This window comes from Myotis yumanensis, unplaced genomic scaffold (genome assembly GCF_028538775.1).
Source record: "Myotis yumanensis isolate MYYU_CA2020_CCGP unplaced genomic scaffold, mMyoYum1.0.hap1 SCAF_16, whole genome shotgun sequence".
Lineage (NCBI taxonomy): Eukaryota > Metazoa > Chordata > Mammalia > Chiroptera > Vespertilionidae > Myotis > Myotis yumanensis.
Window position 1 is genome coordinate 29,967,961 of NW_027223767.1, and position 24,971 is coordinate 29,992,931.

The 24,971-nt window shown below is 46.3% G+C and overlaps 1 protein-coding gene across 6 annotated transcripts in view; it reads left to right on the top strand.

Moving 5' to 3' along the window:
* Positions 1–24,971, top strand: part of HNF1B (HNF1 homeobox B) — a 53,570-nt gene that overhangs the window by 25,821 nt on the left and 2,778 nt on the right. For 2 of the 6 annotated variants that reach the window (XM_070393174.1, XM_070393172.1), the window contains exons 5-8: positions 5,439–5,599; positions 11,023–11,155; positions 14,785–14,979; positions 17,232–17,350. In XM_070393174.1, the coding sequence (XP_070249275.1) occupies positions 5,439–5,599; positions 11,023–11,155; positions 14,785–14,979; positions 17,232–17,350 (608 nt within the window). Of the gene's footprint in view, positions 1–5,438; positions 5,600–11,019; positions 11,156–14,784; positions 14,980–17,231; positions 17,351–24,971 lie in introns of all 6 variants that reach the window. The other 4 variants (XM_070393173.1, XM_070393171.1, XM_070393175.1 and 1 more) reach the window with 3 other exon arrangements.

Consider the following 24,971-nt stretch of genomic DNA (forward strand, 5'->3'; position numbering starts at 1 on the left):
CATATGCATCATAAAAGCCACCATGCAAAGTCACACCATAAAAACCACAGGGCTTATAGGGAAAAATGGGGTGGAGGGCACAATACTCCAAAACTCCGTCAGTGACACCTTTTAAACAGATAGGAACCTAATAGAAACATCAGCAGGGTTTTACACCTGTTGAGTGATTAAGGACTACATAAATGCTGTGAAATCATAAATATGGCACTTTGTCTTGAAAAAGTCCCAAAGTTTGCCTATGGACGTGGGTGTCAGAAGGGTTGCAACTGGTGAGCTACTGTGAATTGGTGGGCTAAAGGTGATGGAAAATTGGAAGGAAAGTTGTGGCTCCAGATGTGGACAGATGCAGCTTATGGCACATGCAGTGAACTGATGGTAGGCGGTAGATGTTCTTCGGGTGTGTGTGTGCACATTTATGCACGCAAGTGTGTTTAATGTATTCCTGTATAGCTCTATTCAGCTGGGTAGAGATGTCTGAATTCTTCAGATGCGAAATTCATGTTGCATTCAAATGATTCCCTAATATATCAGTAGACTTGAAAGAAATCCACACTTTCAGTACAAACTTCACGGCGGAACCGACTGTATTTTCTCTTTCTGCCAGAGGGATGCTTCCTTGTTGTGGGGCATGAATATTCAAAGTAGCTGAGGGTTCATTCAACAAATAGTCCCAATTTTAGGCCTTCTGGTAGGTTCTGAAGATGCAATAATGAATAAAAGCCATCTCTTCCTTTAAGAGGGAAAGAGAAGTAAAGATATCATCAGAGCATTAAGAGTCTCTACTGCATTCAAAATACAAAGAACGGAGCAGATAACTACCCGGATGAATAAAGGGAAGCTTCCCAGAGGAGGTGACATTTATCCTTCTTACAGGATGTGACATAGACAAGGAGGGAAGAGCTTTCCAGGCAGGAGGAATAGCATACGCAAAGGCACAGAGGCAGGAGATGGCAGGGCCTGTGTGAGGAATGGCAGGTCCGTGTGAAAAAACAAATGATTTGTCTCCGTCCCGCATGCTTCCAGGAATTCAGGAATAGCATCATCATCCATGATGCTGAGGACTAGGAACACGTGAAAGTACATAACCTCACTGGGGCCCGTGGGATGTCTTTAGATTCCAGCTGAGATAACTTCTGCTGCTGGACACACCTGCTATGGTTCATAGGGCCAGTGATGGGGACGTGCTCAATTAGTGACTTGAGCCAGGAAGTGAGTGGAAGGTATATGGCCACCTTCTGGCCTTGTCATTTCTCCTATGGGACCTCTGGGGCTATTAAGCTGGCATCTTTGGCCAGTTAATATTAAACCAGAGCCCACATAGCATATTTATTTTCAGAGCTTACAATGGTGAAGGAAAAAGGGAAGGTGTCATTTCACTTCTTAACACAGAGCCTGGCCTGTGCTCAAATCAGCCTTTCTAAAAATGTTTTTTAGAGAAAGACAGTTCCAAAGGAGGAGGAACCGATGTGTCTTGAGCAACTGCGAGGTGCCAAGCATGGTCTGGGTTCTTTGACATCCGTTAACTCCTCCGTCTTCTTCCCAATAAGCTAAGGGGTGGATATTAGCAATAAAGAAACCGAAGTTCAGGGAGGTTAAGTAACTTCCCCAAGGTCACACAGCTATTAGGTGGTAGAGCCAAGATTTAAATCCAGGCTGCCTGGCTCCTGAGACCTCTGCTTTCAATCTCATCTCAAGCCCTCTTCTGAGTTTGTGAAATACACAAGCACCTGGCCTCTCCTTCCTTTAATAAGAGCACCAGCAGATACCTTGTGATACACCCTCCACTGCCACCCCCCACCCCTTTATGGCACTTGGCTGATTACAGTCACCCTCTCAGGGTCCAGAGTGATTACCAAATTCCTGGTGAGAAAAGCACCAGTGGGAAGGGTTACAGGTAAATGCGGAGCTGATGAATGGCCTCATGTCTAGCTCCCACCACACTCCACAGCAGTGGTTCTCAACCTTCCTAATGCCGTGAGCCTTTAATACAGTTCCTCATGTTGTGGTGACCCCCAACCATAAAATTATTTTCGTTGCTACTTCATCACTGTAATTTTGCTACATAATTTTATGAATCGTAATGTAAATATCTGATATGCAGGATGTATTTTCATTGTTACAAATTGAACATAATTAAAGCATAGTGATTAATCACAAAAACAATATGTAATTATATATGTGTTTTCCGATGGTCTTAGGCGACCCCTGTGAAAGGGTCGTTCGACCCCCAAAGGGGTTACGACCCACAGGTTGTGAACCGCTGCTCTACAGTGAAATAGCCCCTTCCCCACAGTGGGAAGTCCTCTGGCTTACACATGAGGAAGCTAGAGTTCACCTAATACATTGATAGCAGAGTGAAGATCAAAACATGGATTCCTAATTCTCAAGCAGATACTATCCCTCAGCCAGAGGTCTTGAAAGGAATGTACAGAGGTCTAGGCCCATCCGTGTGTAAACAGAGTAGGTCCCCTGTTTTATTTCTCACATGCTGAAGTTCTGCTAGGGACGAAAACAGTGTTTGAAAACCACAGCAACCTTGGGCTATACAAATGGCTCTTGACTGTCTCCTGCCAGACTCTGTTGTAAAGAAGGCTTTTGTTTCCTGTGCATATCTTTGGTTAATTATTTTTAAATAAATAATTATGTAGCCTGTGGTAGGGGAGAAGCCTCCCAGTGACCCATATTTGATCATCAGAGGGCTGGCCCTCTTCCTCCAGCCAAATTAAATAGGCTAAAATTAGAGTCTGTTTGACTTGAGACTGAATCGATGATGGGGACAGGCTGGGGGTGAAAACACACCTGACTCCCAGCGTTATCACCACTCTCTCAGGAGCAGAGCATCTTGGGGAGGTAAATAGCTAGTCAGGGAGTCAGAGAAAGCAGGAGAAAAACAAGGTGAAGTCCAGTTCCTCCAAGAGGAGAGGACCAGAGGGCCTCAGTGGTCCACCAGGTTCGGATGCTCTGGAAACTATTCTCCATGGAAAGGTAATTCCATTCAGTGCTTAGAACCTGCCTTACGTTGTCTAGAATTCTTGAGTCTTGGGCACATATATTGGGGTCTATTCCTATACCAGCACCCTCCCCCCAGCATCTCCCTTAGTGGTTGCCATTTATTTAGCATTGTGCTAGGAGCTTTCTAGATGTTATCTCTAATATTAAAATAGGAAAGCATTCTCTCCGTTTTTTTTTTTTTTGTTGTTTTTTTGTTTTTTTTTTTTAAATATATTTTATTGATTTTTTACAGAGAGGAAGGGAGAGAGATAGAGAGTTAGAAACATCGATGAGAGAGAAACATCGATCAGCTGCCTCCTGCACATCTCCTACTGGGGATGTGCCCGCAACCCCAGGTACATGCCCTTGACCGGAATCGAACCTGGGACCTTTCAGTCCGCAGGCCGACGCTCTATCCACTGAGCCAAACCGGTTTTGGCATTCTCTCCGTTTTATAAGAGGAAACTAAGGCACAGAGAAAAAAATTCCCGAAATTACACATCGGTTAAGAGCAAAGTCAGGATTTGAACCTGAGTTTGTCTAGCTCCATAGCCCACAGCATCCCCACTGCCCCTCCTTGTTAGAAAATTATGCCTTTCATTGATTTGAAATCTGCTTCCCTCTTTTCAATTGAACATAGCTCTGACTTCTGAGCTCACAAGCTTCAGGTCTTTCTTCTTCCATCTAACAATACTGTGAGCTAATGTGAGTGGAGAAAAAGGACCTAATTTAACCCAATGGGACAAAGAAGAGGGTGATAAATAGGAAAGCAGGGGGTTGCAGATCAGCGCAAAGGAAAATAGACAGGACTAGGCAGGGGGTGTTGATTTGGAGATGTGGAAGCCTTCCTTTCTTTTAACTTCATGGCTCCTAATTCCCCAAAAGTGTAATGGCCCAGACCAGTAGCTACCAAATGCTAGTGCTGCCCCACTATCAACACCACCCCCATTAAGAGCCCCTTGAATCAAAGGATGGGGAAAACAACCAATAGTAGAAGCCCATAGAGCATGCATTCAACCACTTGATAGTCAAACAAGTTGCTCTTGAGGGTTAGAGCCCTGCGTTAGCACTTATTTGTCCTCTCCCAGCCCTCATAAGCTTTAGGCCATATCTGCCTTGGGTAGTGTCCTTTAGGGGATCCAAGAAAAACTGGCTTGGGTCTCTTCTTGGCAAGCTTTGTCTAAGTGAGTTGGAGGCTGCAGTTACGACCGCTTGCCTGGCTTCTGGGGGGACTTTGTAGCCTCCTTGGGAAGGAGCAGGGCAGGGGGAAAACAGACCAGCAGAATTAATATACTTTAAAAAGTGATGGTTCATCTTTGGATGGGAAACTGGGCAAAAGGAGAAGTACAGCCAAATAGTTGGCCCACCTCTCCAAATGAGTTCATGCCTAGAACATCCCATCTGCCTCCCTTGCAGAACAGGGTCCCCCAATCCTTTTTTGACAAATCCAAATCAAAACAAAACAAAACAGAACGCTCTCTTTCTAAGCTTTAAGCTTAGGGTGAGTTGCCCACAACACCAGCTTTGTCTTTGGCTGTCTGGTGGGCACATCAAGCAGGACTTTGATTCTGCAAACTTACCCAGGTTCTTTGCCCAGCTTCTGTTTCCTTCGGTTGTCTGGTCTCTACCCAGCATCTTCCCTTTCCTGAGCAAGAGGGTGGGTCAGGGCAGTGAGGTTATAAACATACTTGGTTCTCCCCTCCCTTGCAGACCAAACTACAGTGCTTACTAAGCATCTACATCACACCTGTGCGTGCATCCTGCCCCACCTCTCAGCCTTCCCCTGTGCCCTGAAAGTCGGCCAAATGGGACCCCATCAAAGGAATGTGAGTCCCAGAGCCAAAGACTCCTAGCTGCAGCCCCATCCCTGTCCTGCTTTGCCTGTGACCCCCAGGCCTTTTGGGCACAGCCAAAACAGTGGTGCACAGAGACTGATGCATTTTACAATGGCTCTTTCAAGGGTCATTGGGCGAGTGCCTCTTTGTAAAATGGGTTAGCTCATACTTTGCAACCACACATAGCCGAGAGATGCCAGGGAAACATTTTTAGAAGGCATTTTGAAGAATAAAAGAAATACTCCAGCCAGGAAGAAAAAAACCCCGAATCCTAAAAAAACTATGCTAATGCAGCAACAAGCAGGATTCATTCATTCATTCATTTGACGCGTATTTATTGAGTGGCTACCGAGTGTCAAGGCACTGGAGATGCAGCAATGAACAAACAAAACAGATAAAAATGCCCTGCCCTCATGGAGCTTACATTGCAAAACTCAATAAAGGCCTTTCCCCTAGAAAAAGACCGCCAGTATTTCTTGTGGGTAGACAGGGGAGGAGAAGGCAATTTTGTTTTCTTGTCATCCACTCTTGAAAACAAGGGGAAGGGTGGAGTTAGTATTCTGGGGCCCTGGTGGCACTAATGTTCACTGTTGGGTCTGCCTTGTTTTGCAGGAGTGCGCTACAGCCAACAGGGAAACAATGAGGTCACTTCCTCCTCTACCATCAGTCACCATGGCAACAGCGCCATGGTGACCAGCCAGTCTGTTTTACAGCAAGTCTCTCCAGCCAGCCTGGACCCAGGCCACAATCTCCTCTCACCTGATGGTAAAATGGTGAGTACACCTGGGCCATTGTAGCTCTGGAGCTGATAAGATAAGAGGCAAAACAAACACAACTTCTCACAAGGCCTGCCTCAAACAATGAACCATTGTAGCCCTACTGGGGAAGATGGGGGCTGCCCAGAGTCGGAATGGAAAGGTAGAATGGGTGACCCAGCCTTTGGCGGGTGGAAGAGGTGTTCGGTTTGAACCCAGCCAATAAATCTGACAGAGCTCTGCTCTCATTTTATTGATTGAATGCCTCATAAAGGAGCGAGCCGGGTGGGACACTGTTTGTTTTGGGGCTGCCGATGACATTTGTGTTGATAAAATGTTCATTCACCGCCACCCCCAACCAAGGCCTCCAAAGCCAGTTTTTCTGACCCAGAGAGGGCCTCACTTTTTCTCTTCACCACCCCCTGGTGCTGGCAAGGAGAGTAATTAAGTCAGGATTTAGTGGGTGGCAGGTGGGGAGAGCCTTCTTGAACAGGGGTTTTGAAGGACGTTGGATGGCATGCTAGTGACGATTGTGGCACAAAATGGCAGATGGGGTGGGGCAGTGCTTACAGGGTGGGTGAGAAGCACCGCCTTTGAAGTTACAATGACCCAGGTTCCAATCCCAGTTCCAGCACTTAATAGCTGTAGCCTTGAGTAGGTTACTGAGCTACTCCAGGTCTCTTTGTCATCTATAAAATGGGGGTAATAACAATAGGGTTATTGAGGAGACAAAGGTGGTAACATGGGAAGTACTCAGCACAGTGTTTGGTGAGGTAAATATTCAGTAAGTGACAGTGTTGCCCAGCCAGTGAGGCTCAGTGGTTGAGCGTTGACCTATGACCAGGGAGGTCACAGTTCCATTCCCAGTCAGGGCACATGCCCGGTTTGCAGGCTCGATCCCCAATAGGGGGCATGCAAGAGTCAGCTGATCAATGATTCTCTCTCATCATTGATGTTTCTATTTCTCTCCCTCTCCCCTCCTCTCTGAAATCAATAAAAACATATTTAAAGAAAAAAAGTGACAGTATTGTTATGTTAACGTCAGTATTATTCTCTTTGACGTTTTCTAGATCCATTACCACAGTCCATACCCAGATGTAAGTTGAGCACACTTGGTGAGGAATGGACTGTTTGAGTTTGAATTTTCAAGGTTCGAATCCTGTAGCAGCACAATTACAGGGGAGAGCAGCCCATGAGCAAACACAGGCATTACGACATCCGTAAGGGTAGGAAATGGAAAACTTTAGTCTTTGGTCATGCTCTGTGTTTGGCGGGGGGTCCCCCGAACAGGTTCCTGGTTTCTATGCTCAAGGTGGAGCTGCATGCATTCCCTCAAGGTGTCTGACCCAGAGGCGGTGGAGGCTGGAGTGGGGGGAAGGGACAGGGAGCAGATGCCATTTTAGACCTTGACGTGTGTGCTGTATGGGCAACACAGGAATGGTGAGTCACAGGTGATTGAGTCCCCAGCTCCCCGGAGGGAAAACAAAGTGTAGTTTCTGAGGAGAGAGCTGGCCTGGTCAACTCTAGTTTCAGGGCACCTACCTGAGCTGATCTCCCTGGCAGTGCCTCTGCAAAATACGTGAAAGGGGGCTCCTGGGGGAGGCATTTTGCAGCCTCCTTGACCCCCTTTTTCCCTTCAGCTTCTCCATGAAGAACAGTTTGTCTCGGCTACCTTGTGAGAGGCACAGACAAGTCCTTATGAGTTCTCAAGAGTCACTTTGAGTCCCAAACAAGTAGTGATGACCCAGGCTTCCTTGGAGAAGGGACCTTGTAGAAGAGGTCTTGACTTCTCAGTGGATGTTTCCCTTGGAGTTTCCCTTTGAGCCCTCCCCCTTGGTCTCCTAATGGGCAGACTGCCTCACCCAGGCCGGGCTACTCCAAGGGCAGCCTGCAGACACGCTTTCTTTTTGCTGTTCTGCTTGACAGTGCCCTGATGGGCAGTATATTCTTGGGTTGACGATTGACCAAGACAGCACACCTCAGCGTTAGCAAACACCTGGAAGCTTGTTTGCAGGAATCAGCTTTTCACCAGTCTCCAACACCCTGGCTCATATGTTATGTCACTATTACCGGAAACCTTAATTCAAGAGTCCGCGTCCTGTTAATGTCTAACAGATCTTGGTCCACCAAGGCAGGAGGGTACTATGGTTAACAATAATACAGGCAGAGGGACCAGTGTGTCCAAGCCTTGGGCTCTGTTATTTATCAGCAATAGGATGGGCATTGCTTAACTTCAGTTTCCTCATCTGTAAAGTGAGGAGTAAAATGAGGGGTAATAGGTGTGAGGATGGTTTATCGCTCTGCTGTTCTTTGCGTACAAGGCCTGTACAAGGAATGTGTGCTTTCAGGAGGACTTGCATTTGAAATCTTCCCCCAGATATTGGTTTTGGAAATAATGCTGATCCATTTGCGCTTCGTTTTGCACTCTCTGTCCCCCACCCCTGCCCAGATGGCATGCGTTGACAAAGAGCTGGCCAGGGCTAGGGTGGCAGTCTGTGCATGTTGAACCTTGTTTTTTTAAAAGCATGTACTGGATATTTTCGCAGCATCAAAGCAGTGTGCCCTAATGGTGAAAAGCTCAGGCCTCGGAGTCAGGTAGCTGCTTTCAATGCCAGCTCTACCACTTGGACACATTTCTTACCTTCTCTAACTTCAGTTTCCTTGTGTGCAAAGTAGGGAGAATAATACCGACCTCATAGGTTGTAGGCAGGTAAAGCAGTTCGCATAGTGAAAGGACTGCACTTGGCAGCATTAATTCAAGTTCTCTGAATTATCATGTAAGGATCATGACTGATATCCTCAGCAGCCCTCTGGCTTCCATCAGTTCTGGAGGCAAATAAAAAATAATGGTTGCCGCCCTAGCTGGTTTGGCTCAGTGGATAGAGTGTGGGCCTGAGGACTGAAGGGTCCCGGGTTTGATTCCGTTCAAGGGCACGTACCACGGTTGCAGGCTTCATCTCAGCCCTGGTCGGGGTACACATGGGAGGCAACCAATCAATGTGTCTCTCTCACATCAATGCTTCTCTCTCTGTGTCTCTCCCCCTCCCTACCACTCTAAAAAAGAAAGAAAGAAAATAATGGTTACATTTTAGAGTGGGAAGGAATTTGACCAAGGTTACCCAGACATAGTAAGTGGGTGGGATTTAAACCCCAGCAAAACTGGGTTTGGATTCTGGCTTCCTCGCTTACTAGTCAAATGACATAGACTAGTTTCTCAATTCTTTGAAGAACACTTTCTTTCTTTTTTAAATATGTATTTTATTGATTTTTTAGAGAGAGGAAGGGAGAGGGATAGAGAGCTAGAAACACCGATGAGAGAGAAACACCGATCAGCTGCCTCCTGCACACCTCCCACTGGGGATGTGCCCGAAACCAAGGTACACGCCCTTGACCGGAATCGAACCTGGGACCCTTCAGTCCGAAGGCCGACGCTCTATTCACTGAGCCAAACCGGTCAGGGCTGAAGATCAATTTCTTAATCTGGAACATAGGGGCAGTCATCATAATGCCTTCCCTCTTGGTGTCATTATCTATCGAGGACAGTCAGTGAAAGCACTTTACGAACTCTAAAGCCATCCACGTTTACGTTGTTTGTATCATGGGCACCCACGTTTCTCTTTCACCACTAAACCCAAGCGCTGAACTGGCAGAGATTACCGTCACCACTTTGACTTTTTCTGAAGGACTACATTACCCAAGGGAAGTCTGAAGGCACATTACTGACTTTTTTTTTTTTTTTTAATGACTCTGACATTTTGAAAAACAAGTCCAGCGAACAGGCTGGTTTTCTCTTGTTTGATGTGGCTGGAATTCCTTCTTGGTCACATGACCCCTAACTCACTTCTTGATGCTCATTTTGAAAACACAAACAAACCTGTTTGGTTTTTTCTTTCTTTCTTTTTCAAATTAACCTTGGAAGCTATGGGGCTGATCAGAAGGGCAGGGGAGGAGGGAGATAGTATCTTACCTCGGTGCTGGTGGGAGACCTATACTCTGAGCAGTTCTGGGTAACAAGAGATAGAAGAGAAACTAGACTACATCTGATGTGTGTATCCTAACCCTAAAGCACCTTTCAGGGTTCCTGATGCTATTCAGAATGTCTGGATTAATTCAGAATGAGGGGGGATGTCCTTTCTTAATAATTTTAAAACTTATGTTAAAACTATAAATAGTTAACTGGCTTGTCATGAAAAAAAGTGTGTGTGTGTGTGTGTGTGTGTGTGTGTGTAACTGATAGTTCCTTATAATTAATGGTGAAACATTGGAAGCATTTCTGATAACATCAGAATCACAGCAAGCACATCTGTTACAGCTGTTATTATTTAATATCAACCAATGCAGTATGACATGTACACATATTAGTACTAGCACAGAAGAGACCCTATCAGCATTATATGCCTATGATACCATTATACACCTGGAAAAATGAAGAAAAGCAAAATGGAAAAGACACTTTTAGAAATAAATAAAAGGAATCAATTGTCAAGAAAAAGATCCAGAGTGGCCATGTATGAAGTAAACACATAAATGTCATTAGCTTTTTCTTACTAACCTGTCACTAGAATGTGATGGTAACACAGAATGGGCATACCTGAGGCCCACAGCTTATTTAGTAGCTTTGTGATTACAATATCAGCTACTTGACAAGAAGAAATCCTAATGCATAGTGGAGATTTGAAAAAGTAGAGAAGCTCGATAATAGCTGATCTTCCCCAACCCTTGGTAATAGGTACAGGGGTGGGGAAAAGTACTGTATAAAAGGTAAGAACTTGAGTCCTAGAGTCTGACAGTCCCAAGCTTACATGCCAGATGTACCATTTACTAGTTGTTGAATCTTAAGCAATATGCATATCTATGCTGAGCCTCAGTTTTTCCATCAGTGAAATGGGAATGGCAGGACTATCTACCTCGTGGGACTGTGGTGAGGTTTGTGAGTTAATGTATGAGCAGTGCTTGGCAGAGCCTGTAGCCAGTAAGAGCTTCCCTGAGCTCCTGCCTGGTCCCCAACCTGCTCTCACTGTGGAATCCCAGGACATTTCTTCGGTTATTATTTTTTAGCAATCATGTGTCTTTAGCACCAATAATATAGAAGGCATAGAGCAGGACGGAGGGTACTTCCGAAGTGAGCAAGAGACAATCATATAATACCCATGAGCAGAAGAATCAGTAAGGCAGGCTGGTAACTCTAAGATAGTCAACAGATGGAAGCACCATAAGGGAAGGGATTGTTGCCTATTTTATCTACTGCTCTATCTTCAGCACTTAGAACAGTTCCTACCTGCCAGTAGGTACTTTATAACTGTGACGGAGTGAATGAGTGACTGAATGAATTCATCCACTAATTTAGTCGTGCTAAGGAATTGCTGAGTGGTGTCGTTTTGGACACTGCTTTTTGCAGTTTCAATTCCACTTATGCTACTCTTGTTTTCTCTTTCCAGCAGATCTCGGTCTCAGGAGGTGGTTTGCCCCCCGTCAGCACCTTGACGAATATCCACAGCCTGTCCCACCATAACCCCCAGCAATCTCAAAACCTCATCATGACACCCCTCTCTGGAGTCATGGCCATTGCACAAAGTAAGCCTTGTTCTTGATCAGAAAACTTGGGGGCACAGAGAAGTAGGATGGGAAGTGAGTCAACCTGCTAAGAAAGGACTAACGAAGACACCCTTCAAACTCACCCACCACTTGTAGGATTGAGTCACCTGGTTTAGTTTCTTATCTCTCTCCTTGACGATATTTGGATTGTTTAGCCTAAAACAAGAAAGAAAATTATGCGATGGAGTTGAATCTTGGTCACAGCTTATCAGCTGTGCATCCTGGTTCCAATCATTGAATCTTTATGAGGTTCAGTTTCCTAATCTGTAAAATGGGTTGCTGATCAATGACAGTGTGCATAGACATACTTATCGTCTACAAGGCATGAGTGTGTATAATACTGTAGTTTATACTTTTGTCTAGTGTTCGTTCTATCCCTAAGTATGTGGGAGATTCTCCAGGAGGTTGTCTAATGTTTGTGTCAGTGAAGATGGAGCAAAACATGATGGGCTTCCTTCTAAACGAAATTTGTGTGATCAGATGAGACCTCTTTGGCCCAACGTTAAAATGCAGTGAGAGGGAACTCTAAGGGAAATAGTCATAGCATCTCTGGGTCTTTAAGGAGAAATAGGTTGTTGACGCCCATGTCTTGAAGATGGGGAGATGGGTCAGGTCCTTCCAGCTCCAGAAGGCTGTATCCATGAATGCCTCTCTCAGAGTTTTAACCTTGATTAGTATTCAGGGTATTTTCAGCTGCATAATGACAGCTCAGGCCAAGTCATCCCTGTGACTCTGGAAAGTATTTCTGAGAAGTCTCGGGAGAGATTAGGGGTGGTACATTGTTCATCTTTCTTTCTAGGACTTCCCCATTGGACTCATGGCCTCCCTTGTGACAAGTACCCAAGTTGACCACCTCTCCTGCCTTAGCCTCTCCTTCCCTCCACTCTCCCTAAACCAGCATTAGCCAGGATAGCAACTTGGGTCGCTTCTGAAGAGAATGACTTCATATGCTTTTTAAGGGCAGAACAGGCCTAGGCCCACAGGAGGCACATGGATGGTCTGAATGAGTATGTGTGGCTCTCACCTTATCCTTAGTTGCTCAGAAATTTGTATACTCCACATTTATTTTTGCAGAGGGAAATGGGAATGGAGAAAGCCCTTAGAGGACTTAAAAGTAATAAATTAGTTTAAACTCACTGCCTTTTCACTGGGCCCTCTCCAGGAATACAGTAACCATACTAATGCCATTGAGAGTGAGATAGGCTACCTGAAACCAGCTCGCTTGCTTTCTAGATGATTTGATTAAAAGGCCCATGGGTAAGAGATCCTGCCTGTTTGGTTCTACAGCCAAAAAGATACACAAACCATCCTACTTACCTTCATTTTTCCCGTGTCAAGCTTTGGCTGACACACACAGTTATATATTTTCTTGGGCACTATCTGAACTAAAATTTTCTCTGTGGCTGCTCCATATTTTTCAATTTAGTTCCTCCTGGTTTTCTTCACCCATACTTCTCTACCTTTTCACAATATTGTTAATCTTAATCTCCTACCGCAGCATGGCAACATCAGAGTGTACATTGACCGTAGGGTGTGTGTATGTGTGTGTGTATGTGTGTGTGTGTGTGTGTGTACTTGGAGTGGGAGGGAGCAATGAAGAATGGTGAGGGTCACCAGAAAACATGGCTGAGATTCAATAGTCCTATCTGTGGAGTGTCAGGATGAAGAATTGGTTGCAGGCACCCTCTTTTAGCCAGCTCACATCCTGTTGAGTACGGGGGCCCTGCCTCGGGACCACTGAGGCCATGGAGATGTGTTAACAAATTACTTGGCAGTGCCAATTCCTCCTCCTGTACTCATCTACTGGCCTGGACACCAGGCTTCTTAAGCAGGACTTAGTGCCCAGAAAACAGATGGAAAGGCCAAGAGTCACACTTCATGGGAGCTAGAATGACATCAGTGGCTCTCAGTCCTGGAATTGAGGCACATCAGGGTCACAGACTGCGTTAAAAGTAAGATTCTTGGGCCTCACCTCTAAAGGTTCTAGCTCATTAAGCCTTGGGTGGGGCCTAGGAATGTCTATTTCATAAGCTCACCCAGATGATTCTAAAGCACAGGCACGTTTCAGAACCATGCCCTCAAATGTCATCCACTCTACACAGGATAATTTGCTTTTCTGGGCAGAGATTTCCCAACAGGCAGCAACAATGGGCTCTTGGGAAACAGCAAATCTATGGGACTTCTTAGGAGACCGAGACCATCAGTGGAAGGTAGGAGAGGGAAACAGAATACCAGGATATCAGGTGAGACATTGGCTTGGGGAGACGCTGAGCCCCTGTGGGGAATTGGAGATAGTGCTATTCTGAGGATGATCTGAGGACCCCACCCCAGGCCCCACCCAGGAGAGCCAGGAGGGGGCTTATTCCCCCTTCACTCACCTTTTATGTTCCTGATAACAGTATCAGCTAAAGCTCTGAGTAGGCAATTGTTGAGGTCTTTGTGCTATCTCCATGGAGGACTTCCCACAGACCTGCTTATGAAATGATCCATTTCAGGAAAGGCTCTCTAGGTGTCCCATCCACATTTACTAAAAGAGACCTTTTCCTGGATTTCCTTCTTCATTTTAATCTCCCCTTCCCCTTCCTCCCACTTCCCAGAAGGCAAGGTCAAAGGAACATTGGCAGGTCTAGGAAAGAGGTTGGGTGTCTTTCCTCTGATGCTCTTGTCCCCACTCCCAATCATCTCAGCTGCCTTCCCTTGAGTCTTGTGCAGGGAACAGATGGCAGGTGGGTACCATAGACCCAATCTTTGCAGTGCCCACCCCAGTTCTAGAGAGGCCTCAGGATATAAACAGTACAGAACCCCAGAGTTTCTCATTCCCCCAGATCAGGAAAATGGCAAGACCCACTACAACCGCCAACCTTCACTTTACTATTTCCTCCTCCCAGTACCTGTCCTTGTGATGCCACAAGCCCTGGTGTTACCAGATAAGATATGCCCACTTCCTAGACTGGCTAAGTTCCAGGGGTTTCCCTCCTCTTTGCTACAGTCAAGAGAATGAGCACCTAGCCTCTCCCTGGGTCTTGACACAAAGCTACTAAATGAGTGTCTTCAGACTTCCAGGACTGCAGAGGTGGTGTGTATGTGTGTGTGTGTGTGTGTGTGTGTGTGTGTGTGTGTACCAAAATGTGGGTCCCTGCACACTCCTGCCCTCTGCTGGACAGACAGATCTGGGCAATAACCTGTTCTTCAGAGTGGCTGCCTTTAACTCTGCCCTGAGGGTATCACCAGGGCCAATGTCTCCCAGAGGCAGGCATGGATTGAGTAAACAAGTAGGGTCAGCTTTCCCAGGGCCGAGGCAACCTCAAGGGAGGGAAGTGTGGGAGGTCATATCACTTTGGGAGACTCTCCAGCCTCAGTCAGATCTGTTTAAAGCCCATTTCCATCTACAACTCACTGTGGAATTTGAGCAAGTCCCTTAATCTCTTTAAGCCTCAGTATTGTTGTCTGGAAAATGGACCTATAAAACTGCTTCCTATGCAGTCTCTGTGTCACCAGCTGAGTCCAGTGCCTGACACATAGCAGGGGCTCAGTGGATGGTCTTTGCCATCCATTTACCTCTCCTCGTCCCTGAAGCCACCTCTGATCTTTCCCTCTCCCTCCCACAGGTCTCAACACCTCCCAAGCACAGAGCGTCCCCGTCATCAACAGTGTGGCCGGCAGCCTGGCAGCTCTGCAGCCGGTGCAGTTCTCCCAGCAACTGCACAGTCCTCACCAGCAGCCCCTCATGCAGCAGAGCCCAGGCAGCCACATGGCCCAGCAGCCCTTCATGGCGGCTGTGACTCAGCTGCAGAACTCGCACAGTAAGGACCCGGGCGGGTTGGGGAGGAACACAGAGGGCCCTCAGCAGCCAACCCCTTCCCTCTCTGGCTCTGAACTTTCTCTGAAGTTTGTCGGTTTGCTCCCTTTGTCCTACCTATGATCAACCAAGACAGTTTTTGAAGCATAACCCTTGTGCGGTGCTGTGCCTTTTCGATTCCTCTACTCTACCCTCAGGAGCCCCGGGGAGGGTCTGAAGAGGCCAGTTGAAGCCCGTGAAGGAGTTGGAGATAGAGAGCAGGGATGGTGTGGAACACATGCCCCCGGTTTCCCACTCTGGCACCCACCAGTCAACCTCAGCACCTTTCCCAATGAGCTCCAAGTTAGCCTTTTCAACCTAGAAGTCCAAGCATCCATTCCCAAATGATTATAGTTGGCATATAATTTGCATCCTATTTGCCTCCCCTGGAATTGAAGAATCTCCTACAGTCACCATGCCTTCCAATTTGCACTCCAAGCATCACAAACCACGAGTAGAGGTGGAAAATACCACCTGCACGCCTTCCTGGACCAGGAATGTTAGTGTGTCTACCCTGCCCCGCCCCTACCCCCACCTCCTGGCTATTTCCCATCTCCAGTTTCTATACCTACCCTAAACCTACCTTTCAACCACTCATTTTCCACCTACTTCCAGCCCCTATAGCTCTCCCCACCCCTATCCTGAGCCCCGGGCCCTCCGTCCTCTGGCCAGATTAGGGTATAGCCCCTGGCTTGCTAATTTGGGGAGAAATCATGGAAAGGATGGCTTCCCTGCTTCAGGCATGACCCCACAGGAACATCAGAGAAGGCTCTGGAATCGAGTGGTGGCCTTGGAGTCAGACAGACCTAGATTTAAATCTTGGCTCTGAGACATACCAGCTATATGGCCATTGGTATGTTACTTAGCCACTCTGAGCCTCAAGTTCTTCACCCATGAAATGGAAGTAATATGTGTGTAGAGTGATTGTGGAGATAGAAATGGTTATGAACTGTGTTTGGTAAGCATCAAGAGTTATAGAAACACAAGTGACTGTTCATTAAGGGACTCCGTCGTAGGAGGAGGCAGGAATAAGGAAGAGGACTTTATTTTCTCCCCTGATTGCCTCAGGCAGAGCTGCGGATCTGAGGGATCTGAGGGATCTGAGGGAGACAGTCAAGTTGGGCCTTCTATCCTCCGGGCTCTATTCCCCCCTCAGGCCTGTGGAGCTGGTTTCTAAGCACCATCTCACATTCCAATCACATTTTTGTGGCTTTGAAAACATCTGCCACAGCCTGTAGCAGAGTCTGGGAGCACATGTGCCCTAGTTCCCTTCTTCTCAGGGCCTGGCAATATGCTCCCCACTTGCCCCTGCCCCCTCACCTGGGCAGGCTTCCTCCGTGGCTTCCTGGGTGGGTGGGACAGTCAGAGAGTGATCACCAGTGACCTATGAACTGCTGAGGCTCAGCTGGCCTGGCTGACTGTGAAGAGATAGCCTGTGGGGCTCCAGACCATGAAAGAGCCAGCCTCCTTCCACAGGAAGGGCAAGCCGAGGCAGCAGGCAGTGACCTTCACCCCTGTTCCCTACTTAGAGGATCCTTGGTAGAACAGGCAGGTCCCTCCCTCAAGGCCAAGCATCCACATGCTTTCACTAGTTGGTCACATGGCCTAGAATTTACATAAATCTTACTGGAGTCACAACTAGTGTGAATCAAAAGGTTCCAGACTTGGTGAACAAGTACTAAAAAGGGAGCCACATGACTAGATTCTAGTCTCCTTTTGTCTATCCTTCATATTTCTGGAGTGTCATAAGAGGTGTTGTTGCGTGTGTGACTCAGTGTCAGAAGGCAGTTAGTGCAAACTGGAAAGCCCAGAACTATATCAATTATGCCCATGTCTGATTACAATTTTTAATTAATCTATGACTGCTAGCATGAAACCTGGTGCTTGAGTTCTGGCAGTTTTCCAGCTACTTAGAACTTTTTTGACTTAAAATCCCAGATGTACCACATATGCCTAAGGGTCACTTGGTGGCACTCGGGCATCTCACAGAAGCACCATCCACCATTACATATTAGGCACTGTGCAAGGCTGGTTAGTTATTGGGTACAAAGTGCTTTAAATATGATCTCTTCTAATCCTATAACAGATATCATTCCCATTCTACCAGTAGGAAACTGAGGCTAAGTAACTTGGTTAAGGATAGTGTGGGATGTGCATACGCCTGAGTGATCGGCGCCTTGATTTCATCTTCACTCTCTTCTCTCTCTCTCTCTACAGTGTACACACACAAGCAGGAACCTCCCCAGTATTCCCACACCTCCCGGTTTCCATCTGCGATGGTGGTCACAGATACCAGCAGCATCAGTACGCTCACCAACATGTCTTCTAGTAAACAGGTAATGCCACTGGGAAAGGGGGTGAGGGGATGACTAAGATTATTGATGTGTGGAGAGTGTGGCAGGTTTGGACTCAGCCACAAGTCTGGTCCTTCTGAGGTTCTCTGCTACTTGCTAAAGGAATCGCTGAGTCACAGGGCAAAGAAGATGGGCCACAAGCTAAAGAGGCTTATTGTTCCCTGGTGTCCCGAACAAGAACTCTAAATGAGGGCTGAAGTTTGATAAGTCACTGGAGCCTGGATTCCACAGAGCCTTTAGTCATGGAGATTGACTCTTTCCCCAGTGGATTGCCAGTGATCCATGGAAAAGATATTTCCAGGGAGAGCTCAGGATTGCCCACAGATTAGTTGATGGAGAAAGTGAGTAGTAAGTCAGGAATCCTGAGGCTGATTTCTCCAGTCCAGAACCCATACGGGACCTAGAATGCTGTAAGCTCTAGAGCAGTGGTTCTCAACCTTCCTAGTGCCGCAACCCTTTAATACAGTTCCTCATGTTGTGGTGACCCCCAACCATAAAATTATTTTCGTTGCTACTTTCTAACTTTAATTTTGCTGCTGTTATGAATTGTAATGTAAATATCTGATATGCAGGATGTATTTTCATTGTTACAAATTAAACATAACTAAAGCATAGTGATTAACCACAAAAACAATATGTAATTATATATGTGTTTTCCGATGGTCTTAGGCGACCCCTGTGAAAGGGTCGTTCGACCCCCAAAGGGGTCGCGACCCACAGGTTGAGAACCACTGCTCTAGAGATGACCCAATTCTACCAACCCATGCGGACTCCCTAATAGACAGCCTATTGTGTCCAGGGGCCTGCATTCACTTGGTGTTTTATTAAAAAACGCCTTAGAATCAACTTCCTGCTGCACTGAAAGTGGGGGATCCAGAGGCTTAGTCACCGTTTCAGTTGATGACTAATTCCCACGACCTCATAGAGGTGATGGGGTAGTAAAGACAACCCACAGCGAGGCTTGTCGCTGAGCTTGGACAGCTGGACTGTAATGGGGCACTGAGAGCTAGAAAACAGGACGAGAAGTCTGAACACAGATGACAATTCCAGAATAATACAATAGGCCTTTTAGTGGCTGGGCTCCATGCCGCGTGGGAACAGTTTAGCCTTTATTGATTACTAGATAAGCAGACGACAACCTTGAACTTCATGTCAGAGGCTCTCAGCAGGTTTTGGTCTTGTTGATGATCTTTATTTCCATCTGAGCTCTGCGAATCACACCTTATCCACTGCCATGCGCTTCCAGCAGGTTCTTTCATGGGCTCAGGGTTCTCTGCTCTTCCCTTTACCCCGTCTCCTCCTGTGTCTGCAGTGTTGTAAAGCAGGAGGGTTCTGTTCCTGGTTGTACCACTTGGTTGGTGATCTTGACCTTCCTGAGCCTTTGTTTTTTCATCTTTAAAACTGAAATTGTAACACCTACTTGTTCTGGGATTCGATGAGGTCACCCAGATTAAGTGCCTGGCATGTCTTGGGCGCGCGCGCACACACACACACACACACACACACACACACACACCACCTACGCACGCAGCCGGGCTCTGGAGTTGGGGGACAAGGGAGAGGTGTGTGGGACCTGCTTTACTACTCTTCTCTCACCCAATGGAAGATGAAAGGACAGCCCCCCACACACTGCCTTGCCCTTCGACTCTGTGCGATTTCCCACTCTTTGTACTGAGCAGGGAAAACATTTATCTGTGCTCACAAATCTCAATCAGGGGGGCAGCCAGGCGCAGCAGCCCCGCTTGGGAATACCTTCCCCCTTTGAAAGGTTTATCAATCCATCTGCCGCTTGGTCAGCCCTAGACTGGACTATGATTAATTATTTCTGTCTTTCCCAAGTTGACTTTGATGCTTGCTTGTTGAAACAAGTCTTCTGAATTCAGGAAATGATCTCTTAATCAAAATACTTCAAGATGCTCCCTGAGACGCTGTACCAGCCCCCAAATGGCTTCTCCCCTTCACTGGACAGAGTGGCCAGCCAACCTTGACGCTGTATGCATGTCCCTCTAGAACTATCATGACGTTATCTCCAAGTCCCCAGACATTTCAGGAGTCTGGTGACAGACTCACTTTCAGGATGATGGGGATAATGATTACACTTAGTAAGGATAAAACTATATAGTACTTCTCATGAAAATCATCTTGTCATTTCCTCTTTATTGAAACCTAAGAAATATAAAGAAATGAACTAAGACTCAGAGATGAAGGGTGTTCCCAAGGTCACACTGATGATCAATTCTAGAGCGAGATCTCCGGACTTTGGTCTTTGACTCTCAATCCTGGACTCGTGCCACTTAAACAACACTTGCCTTCCAATACCCATCTTAAAATACCCACAATAATCTCTGCTCCTGTGGTCTTTAACAATTAGGAAGAACAGTAAAAAGTAGAAATGCTAGTTTTGAATTCATTCATTCATTCATATTTAGCTGAATATCTACTACGGCCCAAGCATTTAGCTATTATATTTCAAATGTTTCCTACAAAATGAAGAAGAGGGAATGGGGAAAGCAGAATGCAGTGGGATGAGTGTAAAGGAACCCAGGGTGAAGAAAAATTGTACAAACTCTGTTCTAAAGGCAGAGAGTCAAAAGTGAATTCCAAAAGAGACCTAGTGGCACATCTGCTTGTTTTGTTTGTTTTAAAGTATTTTCTGAAAGGGGTTTCAAGACCATTGTTAGGAATCAGGGGCATGTAGAATGAGGACAGGAGGATTCCTTGGTCAAATATGTTGGGAGAATGATTGGCCTAAACCAGTGGTTGGCAAACTGCGGCTCACGAGCCACATGCGGCTCTTTGGTCCCTTGAGTGTGGCTCTTCCACAAAATACCACGTGTGGGCGCGCACGTACAGTGCGCTTGAAACTTCGTGGCCCATGTGCAGAAGTCGGTATTTTGTGGAAGAGCCACACTCAAGGGGCCAAAGAGCCGCATGTGGCTCGCGAGCCGCAGTTTGCCAACCAGGGGCCTAAACAGTTAAACACCACAAGGCAGGGTTTCAGATGCTAACGTACATATTGAACAGGACCATTAGTGTGCATCTCAGTAATCAAGTCATAGGGACACAGCCAGGGCAATGCTACTTCAGAGGCACCCTAAAGTGCTAGGAAAAGCCAACAGATGTGAGCTAATCCCAGCTCCTTCTACTACCCCTTGCTACATGACCATGGGCAGTTAACTCACTGCTGTGAAACAGTTTCTTCATCTCTTATGGGGAAATCCCACCCCATCTCACAGAACTGGCAAACCCTCCCACCCAAACCTGCTGATTTGGCTCAGTGGATAGAGCATCAGCCTGCGGACTGAAGGGTCCTGGGTTCGATTCTGGTCAAGGGCACATGCCCGGGTTTCGGGCTTGATCCCCAGTAGCAGGTGTGCAGGAGGCAGCCGATCATGGATTTTCATTACCTGTCTCTCTCTCTCTCTCTCTCTCTCTCTCTCTCTCTCTCTCTGTCTCTCCCCTTCTCCTTTCCTCCCTGAAATTAATAAAAATATATTTAAACATTATCTTTATAAAACAAACAAAAAAGTGCCTAAGAGAGTGGCTGGTACATAGTCCCTCCCTGTTCCATCTCCTTTCTGTGATCCTTTAGAAGACACCTTCCATCCATTCTTTAAATATTGAACTCATTTCTTGGTCTACATGTGGTCAATGTTGGTTCTAGGTTCTGACAATAACATTTCCCAGGATTAGGACCATCTCTCAGCCCATCCCACCTGTTGGACCCAAGCTCCAGATCCCTGCTTCTCATTCTTCTGCTGACACCTAGACGCCTCCTCACCCACCTCCCAGGAAATACAAATAGTTCAGGGGCCTCTCAAAGCACTCAAGCCCTTTGGGCTTAGCTAAATGCTTGGACCATCGTCGATATTCAGTAAATATGAATGAAAGAGTGAATGAACTCAAAAATAGCATTTCTAAGCAGCACGCCAGGTGCTTTTTCATCTTACCTTTCCTGAGTAACACTCCCACCCATTCTGCAAGGTAGATATTTTTTTTGCCTGGTTTACAGAGCAAAAATCTGAGGTTCAAAGATGGGGAGGGATCTGGCCACGTTCACACAGATGATAAATCTGGAGCTGAACTTCCAGATTTTGGTCTTCTCACTCCAAATCCATTCAACAACACTCGCCTTCCAATATCCATTTCTAAGTACCCATAAAAATGACCCAAGATTATGCAGGTATATAAGGCTAATGCCAGAATTTGAACTTGTATCTGTCCCATCCCAGTATTTCCTCTTGTCAAGACAGACATGCCCCGGGGCCTTGTGGGTCATGCTTTGGGAACTTCAGGCTAGAACTTTGTCATTGGGAATCCTTCTGCAGCTTCTGCCACCTGTGCTTCCCAGAGCTGTGCTGCCCTCTCGTCCTCAACCCTTGGGTGCTGGCGAGTTATTGTCTGACTGAGTCTGTGCCTGAGCTCCTGCAAAACAGTGCCCTGCCAGTCTGGAAACAAGACCACAGCAAGCACCGACCTCGGTTAGAACAAGTGTGGGCAGGCTGTGAGCTGACTCCTGTTTCCACAACTTCTCTACTCACTGCTCCACTTCCTAGTTTATAGAGAGGTCACTGGCCACGGGTGCTGACAAGAAGGAGGTGGGAAGTCTCATCATAAATCCCCTGCAGCTGTTCCCCACCCAGTCAGTCTTCTCCACTGGAGGGGAGGTAGTACGGTCTGAAGTTTAAGAGTACTGACTTGGGGCCTGCCCGGTGTGGCTCAGTGGTTGAGCATCAGCCTATGAACCAGAAGGTCATGGTTCAATTCCTAGTCGTGGTCATATGCCCGGGTTGTGGGCTTGATTCCCAGTGTGGGGCAAGCAGGAGGCAATCGATGATTCTCTTTCATCATTGATGTTTCTATATCTCTCTCCCTCTCCCTTTCTCTCTGAAATCAATATATATATATACACATATATCATATATATATGTATATATGTAATATGTGTGTATGTGTGTGTGTGTGTGTGTGTGTGTATTTTTAAGAGCACTGACTTGGGAGTTAGGCAGACCCAGGCTCAAGACTCAACCAGTTTCTACCTGTGTGACCTCAGGGAAAAGTCTTAGCCTCTCTGAGCTTCAGTTTCCTTACCTGTATATGAAGATAATGATTCCTCTTTTGTGGGATTATTGAAATAACTAAATGCAATAAGTCTTGTAAAACACTTAGCTCAGTGCTTGACTCAAAATGCCCATTCTATGGCAGCTGGGGCAAACTAGGCTTCCCAGAATGTCAACCCTGAGAGCCTCTCATACTCAGAAAGGAGGATTTTAAATGGCCAAGGGCGTTTATTCCTGCGTTGCTGGACTCAGAAGGTAGAAATGATCTTCCTTGTGGTTAAGAGCACCAGCTTTTCTGCTGTGAGACTCTGCGCAAGTTACTTAGAATCTCTTTAGACGTCAGGTCCCTCATCTGTGAAATTGGAATTATGATAATTTGGTTTAATTAATAAAGCTATAATTAAACTAACTTAAGTTAGTAATAGAAGTGAGTTATCTATACTCACTGTCTCCACTTCCTCACTCCCAATTCCCTCTTGAGAAGACTCCAGACTGGCTTTTGTACTCACATTCCACTGAAACCTCTTGTCCAGCTCACCGATACCTCCATGTTGCCAAATCCAATGGTCCCTTTTTAACTTATTTTTCAATTATAGCTGTCATTCAGTATTATTTTATGTTAGTTTCAGGTATACAGCATAGTGGTTAGAATTTATAAAGTGAGTTCCCTGATAAATCTAGTACCCACCTGGCCCCATACATAGTTATTACAATACTATTGACTATATCCCCTGTGCTGTACATTACATCCCCATAATTATTTTGTAACTACCAGTCCTTCCCCGTTTTCATACAGTCTTCCAACCCCTTCCCCTCTAATAACTGTCAGTTTGTATCTCTGTGTTTCTGTTTGTTTGTTCATTTACTTTGTTCTTTAGAGTCTGTGATTTCACATGCAAGTGAAATCATATGATATTTGTCTTTCTCTGACTTATTTCACTTAGCATAATGCCACGTTGTCACAAATGGTAAGATTTCGTTCTTTTTTATGGCTAAGTAATATTCCATTGTATATATGTAGCCCATCTTCTTTCTCAGTGGTCACTTTTCAGCCTCTATCTCTGACACAGCCTATCACTCCTTCCTTTTTTCACTTCATTTAGGGACATTCCCCATGTATGGCTCGCCACAGTTCCTTAGCAGGCAACTCATCTTCCCAGTATTCACTTGTCGGAGGGCCCCAAGGCTACATTCTCTGCTTAGTTCACTCCTGGGTGACCTCTATGAATCCAGTGGCTTTGGATCAAGTATACACACTGATGGATTCTATAACTCTGTCTCCAGTGCAGATCTCTCCCCTGAGTGCCCATTCACAAACCCAATGCAACTTTGGCCTACACATGTGATTGTCTAATATAGCTGTCAAGCCTGTCAAATTGAATCTGCCTAAAATCCTTTTGCCCGTATTTCTCTGTACCCAAATTGCTTCTTCCTTGGGTTTCTCTATTTCCAAGAATGGTACCAATTGTTCAGGTGAGATGCTGAAGAGTCTCCTTGAGTCATCTCTCCACATCCTACATTCAGTCCATCAATAAGTTCTTCTAGGGATACTCCAAAATGCATCCTAAATCTGGTTACTTCCCACCCCATCAGTTTAAGGCACCCCTCCCCGCCCAGCCCTTACCCCCCGTTTCTCACTGTCCTCCTGCCATGGCTCCTAACTTCTCACTCCCACTTTCACTCTTGCCCCCCCTATTGTGGGAATGGTCTGTTCAGCACACAGCAGCCAGAATAATCTCTTTTAAAAAGGGAATCAATCATGTTAATCCCCTGTCAAAACTTGCCAGTGGCTTCACATTGCAACCAAAACTTCCAAGCCCTTTGTGATCAGCCCATCACTGACCCTACCATTCTCACCTCCTTCCCCTCCTCCCATTCCCTCAGCTTCAGCTGAACCAGAGCCAAAGTGGTCCCGCTGCAGGCCTCTGCATTTGTGGTATCGTCTGTCGGGAACACTCCTTCATGTGCACCTTTGCATGCTTGCTCCATCATTTCATTCAGCTCAAATGTCACCACCCCAAAGAAGTCCCCTGATCTCCCTCCCTAAATTATTCTCTTTTCCTCAAGTCACCTTACCCTCTTACCATCCTTATTTTTCTACAAAGTATTTATCTGCATCTAAAGTTATATATATAATTTGCTTGTTTGTTTGTTTGTTGTTCAAAGCCCTCCCTAAAATGATGGGAGGGTGTGAACAGGGTCTTGTTCAGGGCTGCATTCCCTGGCCTAAAAAAGTGCTAACTAAGCATGTAGAAGGCACTCACATGTGCTAAAGGAATGAATGGTAATTACCTGCCTCAAAGGGCTATTGTGAGAACTCGGTGCAGTGACGTGTATAAAGCCCTTCCCTAGCTTGGTGCCCGGCACACAGTAGGGCCGCGATAAATGTTAGCCATCACTACTAACAAATCCTCTTAGAAGGAGGACATCCTGAACAATCGCCCCAGACACCCCCCCTTTCAGACGGAGGGCTCTGTAGTCACTCGGAGATCCTGTGGGCAAGGCCCCCCGTGGGGCTGCGTGTGCTGGGCCTCGGTTCTGAG